Here is a 16,082-nt window from a genome sequence, read left to right as displayed (position 1 = left end):
GAGTGTCCGAGGAGCCCAAGGATTTGCTTTACTAAGGTTTCCAGGTGCAGCTGCTGCTGCAGGGCTGGGGACCAAGCTTCGAGGACCTCTGCTGCAGCGAGCCCGGGCAATCTGCACAGAATCCTGCGTGCCATCCGAGGGGAATCGGGAACCGGATCCCACGCACCTACTTCCGTAAAACAGTGGCTGCCTTTTTGTCGCGAAGCCTGTGCAGCCCAGTGGAACACTCCCAACAGCACAGAGTCCCATTCTGTGTGGCATCCACTGTGATCGGGGAATTTCTTATTGGCTTCAGCAGTTTCACTGGAGGGAATAACGGCCCTGCAGAGCTGCGTTTTCCCGGGGAGGACTAATTGCGTGTGAAGTAAATAAAGGAGAACAGAAATACCTACTTTCCCTTCCACTCACCAAGTACCAATTATGTCACATGCTCTGCAGCCGAGGACTGAACTCTCCCAAGCTGACTCTGTTAGATATTATAAGTATCAAAGGGCTCTGTGTTCAGCAAATTGCTCTGGTCAGCACCCCGGTATATGGTGTCTGTGTATCAGAGCGAGACCAGGGTGAGGTGAGGGAGGCCCCTGGGATGCAGAATTTAGGGAGGTGCTCACTCTGGGGTCATGCAAGCACTGACCCTGCACAGCTGTGTCCTGAGGCCACAGAGCTCTGCAGACCCAGCAGATCACTGCCTGGAATCGGTCAACACTCAGGATGGACCATACCCAAAATGCATGGCACTCAGCCTTCCTTTCAGGCAGTCCCCATGGCCTCAAATGACATTTTTTAATGATGTATTTTTATTTTTTTGGTGAGGAAGATTGGCCCTGAGCTAACATCTCTGCCAGTCTTCCTCTACTTCGTATGTGGGGTGCCGTACAGCATGGCTTGATGAGCGGTATGTAGGTCTGCACCTGGGATCCGAACCCATGAACCCTGGGCCACCGAAGCAGAGTGTGCAAACTTAACCACTATGCCACCAGGCTGGCTCCCTTAATGATTTTTTTCCTGAGCTGAAAACTGGCAACGTTCACGGCAAAAGTGAAAAGTATGGGGAGAGGTTGGGAATCGGGAATAAACAGAATCGCTAACTGAGAAAAGAAGATAAGCAAGTTAATATGAACAAGGGAGCGTATTAGAACCCGTAAGCATAGTTCATGTGAACTGGCACAAGTGACCATGCCCACTCCTCTTCCTAGGAAGCTGTGTCATTTGAAACGATCCTCGTGGATCAACTGGCTTCCCCAAATAAAAACGAACTCTGACCCACAGCGAGCAGAAGGCATCAGGACACTGCTCGCCGAAACACAAAATTCCCACGGAAAAAAACGGCCTTGAAACAGCCTGCCCATCCCACCCCAAAGGAGACAGCAGTGGGTACACTCGCAGCGAATCGGGGCAGGAAAGACATGTTTCCTCTTGTCTGGAGACAGCCTGTCCCTGAGCCTAGCAGTAAGAAATTGGCTTCAGCTCCGTGTTCACCTCGATTTCTATTTGCACTTCCAGATAATAGAGAGAAGCTCCTCAGGCTGTAGCCCCTGGATCTATAAGTGCAAATAAAAGTCACAGGAGGAAGTGTCATTCCAAGGGCCAATTACATTCCCCCTGGGGGCTCAGGAGGTGTCAGGCTGTCTAAGACAACCGATTCTTCATGCCTGAGCGGTGCCCGGAGGAAGCTGGAGCAGCCAGGACTCCCTCCTGCCTCTGCAGTGGGGACAGGGCATGGAGCGGAGAGCAGAGCACAGCCTAGGGGCACCTCCTCTGCGGGGACAGTGGGATCTGAGGATGGAAGGTGGGCTGTGGGTTGTATTGCTGTTTGAAGACACATGCCTCTCGAGAGCGGCCGGCCAGCTCTCTTTTTTTCAGTTGCCGAACTACAAAAGCTACGTTTTGACTGAGATTTGACTAAGGGATGATGGAGGGGAGGGGCAAGTGTGGCCAGACAGAGTGAAGGGGAAGCCTGTATCTGAACTCTCGGCAATGATACCCCAAGATGTATACCACCATAGGGTACTTTTAAAAAAGTCACTGGAGACAGACGGTCTGGTGGTGTAGTGGTTAAGTTCAGTGCGCTCTACTTCAACAGCCTGGGTTCACGGGTTTGGGTCCCAGGCATGCACCAACACACCACTCATCAAGCCATGCCGTGGAGGCATCCCACATACAAAATAGAGGAAGACTGGCACAGATGTTAGCTGGGGGCCAATCTTCTTCACCAAAAAAAAAAAAATCATTGGGGCAAAAAGAACTCCTAAAGAAGACTTCTGTATTTAAATGACATAAAAGGAAATAAAAAGGGTAGGAAAACAAAAAGATAAGTGGAAAATATGAAAGCAAGAAGTGGCCAGAGTCTGAGGCAATTTTCTTCCCCATTACTCTGATAGTGCCACAGGACAGGAACAAATCAAAGGTTAATAAAGTTCATTTGAATAAATAGCCCAACCTAAGAGCCAGCTGCTGATTTTGTGGACAGTCTCTGAAAGCATGAATAAATCACGTGTCTCCTTTAAAAATGTAATATATAACATGCTAAACTACACAGGAAGTTTCTGGGGAGAAATGCCCCAGTGTGAGGGTCTGGGCAGCCTCTGTCCTCCTAAGCCTGAAGCCTTTGTTTCTTCAAGGGGCTGTGGCTCTGAAGCTCTCGCATAAGGAAATGATTTATTTCCAACTATGGGGCAAGCAAAGCAATATCAGAGTCTGCCAGTTGTGATTTCCCAGCACAAAGTTAACATTCGCCTCAACTTGAACATGACGGTGCTTTTGGTGCAAATAAGATTGCTCTCCCTCTCCCTTGAATTATGAATTATGCATCGGCTGCTTGGTCCTTTGGTCCAAGTCACATGTCAAAAAATAAAAATCAGAATTAATGTGAACTCGAGGGCTTATTTTCACAAAGAGGGCCCTCTCTGTCGGCCCAGGCAAATTTAAAAACTGCACGAGGATAAATATTCACCGTGTGGTTTGGATGAAATCTGAATTTGATTATTTTTCTGCTCCTCATGCATTATAAAAAGGGATAACATTATTAAGAGAAAATAGCCTCTGTAAGATTGGCTTTAAATATATTCTCACCACTACTGAAATAAGTATAAATGCTCGGTTATTTCCATTAAATATACAACAGCTCATCATTGTGTTCACAGCCCGGTTACAAGTCTCCTGATTCTTAAACCACTTTTAGTTTCTCAGAGTAAAGCAGATATCCGACATTCTAAAGAATTAGGTATCTCCCATCTAAACCTCAAAACTGGGTGTATGGAGCTGGGAAGACTACAAAGCTTTGGCGATCACAGTGAAGACACAGCTGACCCAAGTGGGGGAGGGCGGCTCCGTCGTTCTTGCCATCATTCTGTGAGAGAAACACGCACAGGCTCTATGACAAAGTCTGAGAGAAGAACAGCCAGGAACCAAGTTCCTATCCCGTACCTTGACAGATGGGCAGGTTGTCCCACGTTCCGTCGTCGCGACACGAGGAAACCATGTTGTATAGGTCGGGGTAACGGATCTTGAATCCTTCATGACAAGTGATGATTAACTTATCTCCGTGTCTATACGTCTTGTTATGGATCTCGGCGTCTTCAATCTGAGGGACACGGCAGTCTGCAATTGTGTAAAAAGGATATGTTATTTTGGGAATTTCAAACGGTTGTGGTTCACAGCTTCACAACCAAGCTCTTATTTTCAGACCCTGTCTCGACCTCCACAGCAATCTGATAAATGGCTCCTTATTTATCACCAGGCTCGGGTCCCAAGGACAAACAGCAGAACCTGCTTCACAGAGAAATAGGAAGACGTGGCTCAGGAAGAGGGACTGAGTCTGTGGGGATCCCGCCACGGGAGGAACTTTGTTTCCTGCCTGCGACACTTCACACCGTACAGCTGAGCTTACGGACGACTGTGAAAATAAGTGAAGACAAGAGTTGGGGATTCACCTGAACTACGGATCTGCTCCACACTTTGCTGGGTTGTGGACGGCACGTGGCACAATGTCACCTGTCTGGCTGGTCCCGCCCAGTCACGCCACCTCTGCCTGTGGGGCGAGGACCTGGGCCTGATAAGAAACTCTGCTTTGCAGAGCAGCAGGGGCTGAGCTGTGGCTGCATTTGCTATTAGCATCTCCCATCCACCTTATCTGTTTTTAAAAAGATAATAAAGAGAGCAGCACATCCTATGGCCAATGTCGCAAAGGCTCAGAGCAAGCAGCTCCTTAAGATGGAGGACGAGCAGAATGCGCGTGGACGGGAAGACAAGAGGTGAGGCTGGGAGTCAGGAGAGTGCAGGGGAGAGCCAAGGAGCCCACCCAACAAAATGATTAAAAGATACAGAGAATCAATTACAAGGGTCCACTTCTAACCCCAACTACTTCCAGTTTACCCCCCAGGCCACTCCACTCTGTGCTGCCAACTTGGGGTCCTGCTCCCTCAGCCCCCTCCCACCATCCAGCTAATCCCATCTGGTTTAAGTCACATCGGTCACCATGTGTCTCTCTCCATCTCTTATGGGCACATCTCTGTTTAATGTCTCTGATTTTACATGCATATAAGCTTCTAGCATGAACTATTTATTTCCACTTTTATTTTTTCATTGTTATTATTTTTTTTTTTGGTGAGGAAGATTGGCCCTGAGCTAACATCTGTGCCAATCTTCCTCTATTTTATGTGGGATGCTGCTACAGCACGGCTTTCACAAGTGGTGTGTAGGCCCACACCCGGGATCCGAACCTGCAAACCTCAGGCCGAATGTCAGTGACGGGGTAGCTTTGGGCAGAAGGGATCTGCTCTGGTGGCTGGAAGTAAAGGGGTGGTGGCCATTCACTGTCTCCTACGGGTCATCCAAAGTCAAATGCTTGCAAGCTCAGGTCTGCTCATTACCACCGTTAGCTTGAGAGCAGGGACTGTGTCTCCCACTTCCTCTGACATTCCCTCCGCGCCCCAGACCTTGGTACACACCAGGCAAAGCAGAAACGCTGAGGGGAGCCATGTGGGCCCCTGCCCAAGAACACTGTGAGCACACGGCGCCCCGCCCCGCCCCCGAGGCCGCTCCAGCCGCTAAGTCTTCCCCTGAGGAAACCCATCACCAGTCCTTCCCTTTGCCTGTGGATTTCAACAGACAGCGCCTTGGCTGGAAAACCGTGTTCTGGTTTCAATTTTACCTCTCGTTTCTGCGTCGCAGGCTGTGGAAAGGGGGTTCCTAACTGTTCATGTTTAACCCATAGTTTTTCTACTGGAATAGCTGAATTCCCCCCAAATCAATCCCAGAACAATCCTGACTGGAGTCACAAGATAACTGACAATTCTTTGCACACCACTGCTGCCTTCTTAATGGAAAAGGTGAATTACATTTTTTTTCAATATCACGATGCAGAAATTATTCACAGCAAATAAAAGCACATTTATCAAGGCATCCGTCTGTAAAATCTTGGCCATAAATGGATCCCGTGGCAGTAATTTATATGACTAAACAACTGTTTTCATGATTGACTCAAAATCCGTCCAAGAATTAACCAGTACACTCAGGACGTGGCCAGCTACAGGGGGTTAAGTCAATGGAAAGAAATGTCCATTTGGACGTTGTGGGCAGGTGGACACTGGCTGACGAGGAGAAGAAGCACCCAAGCCTTGTTTCCGAAGGCGGTTTCTCTACATAGAGGTCTATAATACAGAAAGCTTGGAACTTCTCATTAGAACTCCAAGTTTCCATAAGCAGGAGTTGGGGACTACTGGGGAGCATATGACAAAAGGTTCAAAGGGAATTCACAGCCTCCCAGATGCCAGTATTTATGTACTCTGCTCAAAGAAGAGCCACGATAGGGTGACACAGGACCAATTTACTATGTGAGAGGAGTCACACGTCACCTGGGAGTCAGAAGTCGGAGTTCAACGGCATCAAGGTACAGAGGCCATGAGGGGCTGTGTCCTAGGCGTAAGGACCAAACTGAAATAGACCAGCTCTAACAAACGCAAAACTAAATGACAGGACAAAAATCATCCAACTCCTTTCCAGTTTTTTTATCTGCCATGTCTGGCACCCCATCCCCCAACTGAAGGAGGGTCGAGTAGGAAGAAAGGGGCGTCTGGAATAAGCATGTGCCCCAAGCAGCTGTCTGAAGCAGTAAATAACTATAGACCTTATTTCTATACAAAGAAATAAACCAGGATCATTAGGATCTGAAAAAACTGTGTGATCTTCATCAATTCCAAGGTTTCAAACAGAAATCACACGATGTTCCATAGCACAAATGCATCTGGTCGACAGAAAGAATTTTTAAAAGCCACCTTAAAAATCTTGTTACCAAGGGTCTGGCCCCGAGGCCGAGTGGTTAAGTTCACGCGCTCCGCTGCAGGCGGCCCAGTGTTTCGTTGGTTCGAATCCTGGGCGCCGACATGGCACTGCTCATCAAACCACGCTGAGGCAGCGTCCCACATGCCACAACTAGAAGAACCCACAATGAGAAATACACAACTATGTACTGGGGGACTTTGGGGAGAAAAAGGAAAAAAATAAAATCTTTAAAAAAAAAAAAATCTTGTTACCAAAGATGAGGAAAAAAGGTCTATGAACATGTGATTCTGTCACGTGGAATGACGTCAACAATCAAAACCTACGTATACAGGGCATAAATGGGCACTTTTGGCTTTTATGCCAGAAATCATCTTTCACCAGCCCACCACTGTCATTATCTTTATATCCTCATTCTAATAATCATGGAGATTTAATATAAGAAATAAATAAAAGGGAAGTAAAAGGCCCTAAGGCAGTATTACACATTTATACCTAACTACAAATTAATTGATCAGTTAGCGGAGAGCAGACTCCTAAAGGATGGAGATGGAGCAGGAAGAGTTAAAGAAATTTTTAAAAATATGTGCCGTGTCTCAGATTAGTTTTTCTTTTTTCTTTTTTTTTTGTAGCAGATTGGCCCTGAGCGAACGCCTGTTGCCAATATTCTTTTTTTTCCTCTTCTTCTTCTCCCCAAAACCCACAGTACATCATTGTATATTCTAGTTGTAGGTCCTTCTGGTTCTGCCATGTGGGACGCCGCCTCAGCGTGGCTTGATGAGCGGTGCTAGGTCAGCGCCAGGATCCGAACTGGTGAAGTCCAGGCTGCGAAAGCAGAGAGTACGAACTTAACCACTCAGCCGTGGGGCTGGCCCCAGATTTGCTTTTCTGTAAACAGTTAGTTACATGTGAAAATGAATCTGATTCCTTAAAAACGCCAGGTTTCAACATCAATGCTCCCCAAAAAAGGTTCCCAGGAACGTGAATACCAGATACACACTTGGAGATTCACAATTCATATTACATATTAAGCCTTTGACAGTCTTGCTGTGAAGAATTCTACTGGATTTTGTTGAGGCCAGCATTTACAAAGCTTATTATTTATTCATCCGTCTGTTCACTCATTCATTTATTCAGAGAATTACTGAGCCCTTACTCTAGGTCCAATATGTTCCAGAGCTGGGGGTAGAGAAAAAGCCAAGAATCCTACTCTTACGGCACTTGCAGGAACACTGTGCTAACAGACAAATTAACAGATAAATGAGCTAGAAAATAACAGGCAACGATCCCTGCTCTGATGAACACATAACAAGGTCACATGATAGGGACTGACTCCGGCACTCCCTTAATTTGGGTAGACAGGAAGGCGCCTCTGAGGAAATGACATTTATTAAGCTGAGACCTAATGAGAAGAAGAATTCAGTTGTGTGTGGGTCTGGGAGAAGAGCATTTCAGGCAAAGGGAACAACTGGTGCAAAAGCCAGGAAAGAGCTGAGTGTCCTTAAGAACACAAAAGAAGATCCATGTGTCTCGAATGCAGTGAGCGAGAGGGAGATAGAAAGGCCAGACCATGCAGGACCTTGTAGATTAGGGTGGGGAATCTGGGGTTTACTTTAATGTGATGGGGAGCTAGCTACTGGAGCTTTTTAGGCATGGGCCACGACACGATCTGATTTATATCCAAAAGGGTTTGCCCTAGTTGCAGTAGAGGATTAACCTCGCCCAAAGAGAGGTTTGACCTTTGCCCGCAGGTCCTGGACAGTAACCTCTATGCTCTTGAAATGTCCGACCTGAGAAGAACTTTTATCTTTGTTGATCTGGAGACTTTGAGCCACACCAGACAGTCTATGTCAACCATGTGACTTAGGCTGGGGGGCCCTGGGCCATGCAGTGTCAGCTCCACTTTCGGAAGGACTGGAAACTAAGGTCGGCCACACAAGTAGTCAACCATTTGTACGTGACCAAGCCCCAGTAAAAACTCCGGACACCCAGTCTAGCTGTCCAGTTGTCCAGTTGAACCTAGTTCCCTGGTTGTCAATACTCCATGTGCATTGTCACGCATCGTTGCCGGGAGGAGCAGGCGCTGTCCGTACAGCTCCATTGGGAGAGGGCAGCTGAAAGCCCACGCCTGGTCACTCCTGGACCCCACGTGCCCCTTCCCGTGGCTCTATCCTTTCACTGTAATAGACCATAATCGTGAGGATGACGTTTTTTCTGAGTTCTGGGTGTTCTTTTAGTGAATTACTGAACCTGGCTTTAGGGGCTTCTGAACTTGCAGCTGGTGTCAGAGGTGAGGGTGGTCTTGGGTATCCCTGAACTTTGCACGATGGGATGCTTTTTTCACTTAACGTAGACTAACAATCCTCAGAATTACTATTCTAGATTGGCAGTGTTCCACACCTCTACTGTTCTGCAGAACTACCGTTCGTGCCACATGCTCAGAGAACACCGTCCTGGCCATCAGTTTACTCAGCGTCAGGCTGAAGACACTGAACGGAATCAACGGAGGCAAAGGATGTCGACAGATACAATCAACACAAGGCAGAGAAAAGTGGAGGCAAGGGTTGATGATGTTCAGAAAGGAGACAACTGGAGAGAGCAGATGCTTCACAGAAAAATAAGGACCACCACGGGGGCTGGCTTTGCTTCGGGAGCAGTGCTGGTGCAGGCTGTTTTTCTTCTCTAAAGGACACTGACTCCTACGAAACCTGAAGAAGCCTCAGAACAGGATACTTAAGACCTTGCGGCTCTCAGCTGAATGTTAATGTGGAATTATCACTTTGCCCTGCTTAAAACCACTGAGAAAAGCCACGTAAAAGACAGTTGCACAGACTAAAGTCATTATAAGTAAGCACGATTTCTATAGTTAGTGTTTATCTTTGACCCGTGGATTGGTGTATTTCATTTATTTGCAGTGGCAAAGGCAATTAATATCTTTGTGTTTTGTTATTTCAAGTATTTATTTTTATATTGAACACTTGGATAGTAATTGTTTGTGGGTTCTTAGCTATCCACTCTGAAGGACTAAGACTGCTACACATTTCTTTTAGGCACATACAGAACATTTACAAAAACTGACCATACTTGGGCCATAAAGAAAGTCTCAACAAATTTCAAAAGACTGAAATTATAGAGCCTGTTTTCTGGCCACAATAAAACTAACATAGAAATAAGTAAGTAGAAAATTCTCTTATGTTTGGAAACTGGTAAAACCTTTCTGAATAACCCATGGGTCCAAAAAGAAATAACAATAAAAAGAGAAAAGATTTTAAACTAAATAACAATAAAAATACTACGTATTAAAATGAATGCTGTACAGCTAAAACTATGGCTCTAAATTTCTCTCTAATCATAAATGCACATATTATAAAAAGAGAAATAACTGAAAATCAAGAATGTATACCTTGCAATTGGTTAAGTCAAGTCTGCTAACAAACGTTCAATTTTCTACATCCTCACTGTTTTTTCCTGATTGTTCTACAAATTACTAATAGAGGAGAGTTTAAACATCTTATTGTGATTATGGATTTGTCTTTAAAGTTCTATTAATTTTTGCTTTACATATTTTGAGGTATACTATCAGGTACACATAAATTTAGAGTTATTATACCCAAATTAAGAATTCTTCTAGAAAGTTAGAAAAGGCACAGTAAATTAAACCCAAAGAAAGTACAAGGAAGTAAATAAGAAAGAAAAGAACAAACATTAATGAAATAGAAAAGAAACACAGACAAGACAGAATCCACAAACCCAAAAGTCGGTTCTTTGAAATCAACAAAATTGATAAATCACTTGTGAAACTGATCAAGAAACAAAGAGGGACCACACACATAACCATGTAAGAATAAAAAAGGGACACCGTTACAGATCCTACATTTAAAAAAAAAAAGATGTTACAAAAAACTTAATACAAAGAAATTAGAAATTTTAGATGGAGTCAAATTCCCAGAACAAACAAAAACTGTACAATTTACCAAAATGGACACAGGAAGAAACAGAAAGTGGTTATAATCCTACAAAACATTAAATTGAATTCAAAACTAAAAACCATTCTACAAAGAAAACTCCAGGTCTAGGTGGCTTTCCCAGGAAGTCTACCAAACATTTAAAGAAGAAATAACATCAATCTTAGACAAACTCTTTCAGAGTTCTATTCTGGAAGATTACAACCACTCATTTTATGAGCAGAGCACAACCTTGACTGTAAAACCTGATTGAGAATTTTACAAAAAAAGAAAAATTTAGGCCAATCTATCTCATCAACATAAATGCAAAATTTATAAATAAGATATTAACAAACAAAATCCAACAATAAATTAAAAAGAAAACACGTCACAAGTAAATTGGATTTATTTCGAGAATGCTAAGTTGGTTTAACATTTGACAATAACGCAGTGTAACTCACCACATTAACATAAAAAAGAAAAGTATTATTATCTCAATAGCTTGGAAAAAGTGTTTCATAAAATTCAACATCCATTCACGATATTTTTTAAAACTTTTAAGCTGGGAATTGAAGTAAACACCTTTAATATAATAAAAAAGATTTTTTAAAAACCTATACAAAAATATTGAAGGCATTCCATTCAAGACTGAGAACAAGACAAAGATGCTTACTCTTTCCACTAGTATTCAGCATTGTTCTGGAGTTCCTAACCAAAGCAAGAATGTAGAAGCAGGAAACAAGATATTAAGATAAGAAAGAAAGAAATAAAAGTTGCATTAGTCACACATGACACGGTTGTTTATGTGGTAAAACCCAAAAGAATTTACACAAATAGTAAAACTAATAAATGAGTTTAGCATGTATGAACTTCTACATACCATCAATTAAATAAAACCAAAATTTTAAAAATTTATCGTCAAGAGCATCAAAGAAGTTTGAATTCCTAAGCATAAATCTAACAAAAGTTATGTAAGACTTCTACACAGAAAATCACAAAATAATGAGAAAAATTATAAAAGACCTAAATAAATGGGGGAATATTCCATGTTCGTAGGTTGGAAAACTCGATATTATAAAGGCATTATTTTCCCCAAACTTTATCTATAAACTCAAAATAATCATATTAAAAAATTCAAACTTGTTTTGATAGTTGATAGGTTGATTCTTTCCTTTACATGGAAAGGCTAAGAAGAGCCAAGACAGTCTTGAACAAGTAGGGCAAGGCAGGAAAACTTGCTCTATCAGAAGTCAAGACTTCTTATAAAGCTACAGGAATTAAAACAGTACAGAATTGATGCAAAGATAGACAAACAGACCGATGGAACAGACCAGAGAGTCCTGAAACAGGACGTCTGTCTTATGACAAAGGTGGCACTGTAGAGCAGTGGAAAACAACAGTGTCTCAAATAAATGGTGCTGAATTATATCATATACACAAATCGAGTCTAGATGAATTAAAGATCTAAATGTGAAAGTCAAAATAATGAAGTTCTGAGAAGACAATATAAGGAATGTCTTCATGAAATAGGAGTAGGGAAATATTTTTTAAATAAGACCTCAAAAACAGCAGCAAACATAAAGAAAAAGATTGATAAATTTGACTACATTAAAATTAAGATCTTCTGTTCATCAAAAGACATTAATCAGAGAGTAAAAATGTAAGCCACAGAAAGTGAGAAGACATTTGCCACACATATAGCCAACAAAGGGCTTGTATCCAGTATCCATAAAGAACTCCTAAGAATCAATAAGAAACAGACAACTCAATAGATAAACAGCAAGTGAATGAAACAGGCACTTCATAAGAGAGAATAACGAGGTGGCCAATACACACGCAAAAAGGTACGCAACCTTATTACTCACCAGGGAAACGTACATTAAAACCACAAGCTACCACTACACACCCACCAGATAGCTAAAATATTGACAATACCAAGTGTTGGCAAGGAGCAACTGAGACTCTGTTACTCTGTTGGCTGGAGTGTAAACTGGTGCAATCACTTTGAAAAACTGGCCAGTGCCTATTAATGTCGGACACAGGAATATTCTATGACCCAGGACTGCTATTCTTAGGTATATATCCAACAGAAATGTGTGTATATATATATATATATGAAAATATATATATACGAAAAATATATATATATATATGAAAAAACATATATATATATTCATCAAGAGGTATGTTCTAGAATGTTCAGAGCAGCACTATTTGTAACAGACCCAACTGGAAAAAATCTAAATTTCCATTAACATCAGACTTCAAATTATGGTCTATTCATATAATAGCACATTATGCAGAGATGCCAATGAGTGATCTACAGCCTCATGCAATAATATGCGTGAATTTTGCAAACATAAAGTAAAAGAAGTCCGATGTAAATAATATTTACTTTATAATTCCATGTATATAAACTACAAAAAAAAAGGCAAAAGTAAATTAAAGCTAAAATAGCACCACGTTTAAGAAGGCATAGCGCTGGGCTAAGTGATTATGACCATGGGAAATGCTCACCATGACTTGGAAAAGAGGTCACCTCTGCGAGTGAGGGGGAGGCTATGACTGGGATGGGGCTTCTGGGGTGCCAGTGATGCTCTCTATCTTCATCTGGATCATGGTGACATGGGTGTTTGCTCTGTGATAATTCATTGGACCATTTGGTTTTGTGTACTTTTCTATGTATATATTTTACAAATTTTAAAAACGTTAAGACAATAATAACAACAACAACAAAATTAATCCAGAAAGCAGAATAAGGAAATTCCCCAGAAATGTAGTGATCTCTCCCAACTAAACTGGGAGCTTCTGGGCCTGACAAGTAGAGAGTGTGTAACAGAATTTGGGGGCATGAATGACTAAAGATATTGGGGAGGCACTTAAATTTCTGAGCATAAAACCTGAACAATTTTCCGAAGGCAACTTGACACAGAGGTTGTTGGAGAAAAAACTGGGTTTGGTTCAGAGAGATTTGCCCCAGAACATAAACCTATCTGATTTCTTGCTTTTCTCTTGATATGCAGAGTTTTAACTATTCTATCTTTAAAGAAACCTTGAGGTCTCTTTCCAGCTTCTGAAAAGTCGCCTTCACTTTCACAAGGAGGTGATAGAAGGCACTTGGTTGCTAGAGCCGAGCTCACAAGAAAAATAAAAGGAAGCAGTTCAAATGCTATTCTCGTGGGCTGATGACTTACAAAGGTTCCAGCCTGCATCTTGATGTTCTACTGGTGAAATGCCTATGGCAAGTATGTCAAGGTGGCCTCGGCAGCCCACCAGCATGAGCATCTCCTGAAGGTGCCTGCTAACTTCACATTCCTCGTGCATAATAACCGCAAAGAGTGGGCCTGGGAATGTGCATTTTAACATGCCCCTTGGGCAATTCGCATGAAGTCAAACTGTTGAGAAGACGGCTTGATGAATACGTAAGGTGACTGAATAGACAGAAGACAGCAGTCCAAAAGCAGAGGCTGGCTCAGATTTAACAAGCCCCGGCCCATCCCTTAGCAGCTGTGTCAGACAAATGTAATAAAGGACAGAATCTAATCTGAGCCGGCTGGGCAGCAGCCCTGCACCCGAGGCCTCTGGCTCCTGCAGGCCCAGCGTGCGGTTCCGAGGAGAATACATTAGTAACAGGACTCTCGAGATGCTGACTGAGAGCCACGGTCAGTCCCGAACTGCTCAAGGCTGGCGTGAGGGAAGATGAATTTCAGCTGCGATGGGTTTGGAAGGACACCCGTGGGGGCAGCCCTGCATTTTTCATAAGGAGCCAACCTAATTCTGGGTAGTTTCAGTTGCGAGCTTGTGAAAAACTGCTTTCTGGGGACTCTCCATGATCAGCTTGGTGTTCAAGGTTGCTAAAAATCATCTTGTGACCTTTATACATGATCTGACAAGGATCTGTGCACGTGCTCAGGCCGTCGTTCTGCATCTGCCTAATAATCCTGTGAGTTAAAGCAACTCACTACCTCCACGGCCCCTGTACAGAAAGGGCGAAATCCCAGCGCTCACGTGACATGGGAGACGACGTGAGGTGGCTGGTAAAGGCTCTGTGATCTGGGTTTTCCCTCCGCACGTACAGGGGCTCGGCGGCACAGGCTTGTGAACCCTCGGCCGCAGCAGTCCAGCTGTCATCTTGCAACGATGATAACTGATCATTTCTGCCACTTATCTTTGCTGCATCGGCCCCCGTCGGACCTGACCTTATTTCCCCCGGATTTTTTTTTTTTTTCCGCTCAAGTCATGACCACATTTAAGTCAAAGAAATCTTTTTAGGAACAAAAACCAAACTCACACTGAAGCCACAAGGGAGGGAGTGCAGGGAAGCCCTGACTTCTGTTATAAGCAGCATAAATAAGACATGACAGTGGTCCTGGAGACAGGGAGAGGCAGCTCTCTGCTGCTGCCCATCTTAGAAGATGGAAAATGAGAACAGAGTACCTTAGGGGAAGACACGCAAATATTTGCCCTTGTGGGCACAGGCTGCTGTTTCTGATAACCCATGTCTAAGGCAACAAGAAAGAAACTTTAGATGATAGAAAATGTACATCAGAAGAAAAGGATTCTAAATAAAACCTTTTTAAAGCATCCATCTGTTTTCGTGAAGTCTCTGGAGCCAGGAGACAACTCACCTTAATATAGGAGTAACTATAAAAAAGGAATATGATGAATACCCTGCTTTTGAAAAATGCCTGCACCCGCCAGTTTCAATGAACAAAGGAGTTATCTGGGGCCAGCCTGGTGGCAGATGGTTAAGTTCACGTGCTGCACTTTGGCGGCCCAGGGTTCGGAGGTTCAGATCCCAGGTGCGGACATATACACCACACGTCAAGCCACGCTGTGGTGTCCCACATACAAAAACAGAGGAAGATTGCCACAGATGTTAGCTCAGTGACAATCTTCCTCAAGCAATAAGAGGAAGATTGGCAATGGATGCTAGCTCATGGCCAATCTTCCTCACCAAAAAGAAAAAAGAAGAAGAAGAAGAAAGGAGTGATCTGCCATCTTTACTGCCAGCTTTAGCTCATGAGTCAAGTTGAATCTGAAATTAAAAATTTATAATATAATAATACTACTTAAGCTCACATTGCACCTTTTCCTCAGGAAGCTCAAAGAACCTTCTTAACATCAAATTATTCATCTTTTATAGCAATCCTGGTCAGGTCTATGGGAGTCAAAATATTTTAGTAAGTATTTAAAAATAATGCTTGCTGCCTGAATTAATATTTTCCCTCTTGCACCCTGCAAGGAACTGGGGCAAAGAGGGGCTGAGCGTGGAGACATAGAAAGTTGGGGCAGTGACAGGGGCAGCTCTCCTGTGCTCTGTGCAACCTGCAGCCACAACCAGACAATGAGGGAGATGGCGCCAAAAAGAGCAGGTGGCAGAGGTAATTGAAACGACCTTGGGAGCTTTCAGAAGTACCTATGCTTGAGCTCCCACTGCCCAAAACAATGAAAATAGATCCTCTTGGAGAAAGTTCTGAGCACTAATATTTCTAGAAGTCCCCCAGGTGAGTCTGACACACAGCCTGGGTTGCATACCACCAGTACAGTAGAAAGAGCACTGAACTAGGAGTCAGGATGCTGGTGGCAATCCCAGGGTATTTGTCATGTGACTGTATAAGTCACTTCAATTCTATAGGCTTTAGTTTCTTCTTTCGTAAAATGACAACACTGACATTCTCTGAGTCTAAAAATTAATGATCTCCCGGGAGCTCCGTTTGACACTAGAGAAAATCACGTTCTCGTCCCCCTTGTAAAATACTATCATCATATCGTTGCATGAGCGAGTCTTAAAATCTTTTTGTGTGTAAGAATCAGCTGGGAGTTTTAAAAAATACACACAGTCCTTGGCCTCACTCC

At 43.3% G+C, this 16,082-nt stretch overlaps 1 protein-coding gene across 7 annotated transcripts in view; it reads right to left on the bottom strand.

Moving 5' to 3' along the window:
• SUSD4 (sushi domain containing 4) overlaps positions 1–16,082 on the bottom strand; it is a 124,133-nt gene that overhangs the window by 37,583 nt on the left and 70,468 nt on the right. For all 7 annotated transcript variants that reach the window (XM_070602064.1, XM_070602067.1, XM_070602062.1 and 4 more), the window contains one exon: positions 3,427–3,600. In XM_070602064.1, the coding sequence (XP_070458165.1) occupies positions 3,427–3,600 (174 nt within the window). The remainder of the gene's footprint in view (positions 1–3,426; positions 3,601–16,082) is intronic.

The sequence above is a fragment of the Equus przewalskii genome, chromosome 31 (assembly GCF_037783145.1).
Source record: "Equus przewalskii isolate Varuska chromosome 31, EquPr2, whole genome shotgun sequence".
In the NCBI taxonomy this organism is placed as follows: Eukaryota; Metazoa; Chordata; class Mammalia; order Perissodactyla; family Equidae; genus Equus; species Equus przewalskii.
Note: the sequence above shows the minus strand (reverse complement) of the source record. Positions and strands in the feature narration are given on the sequence as shown.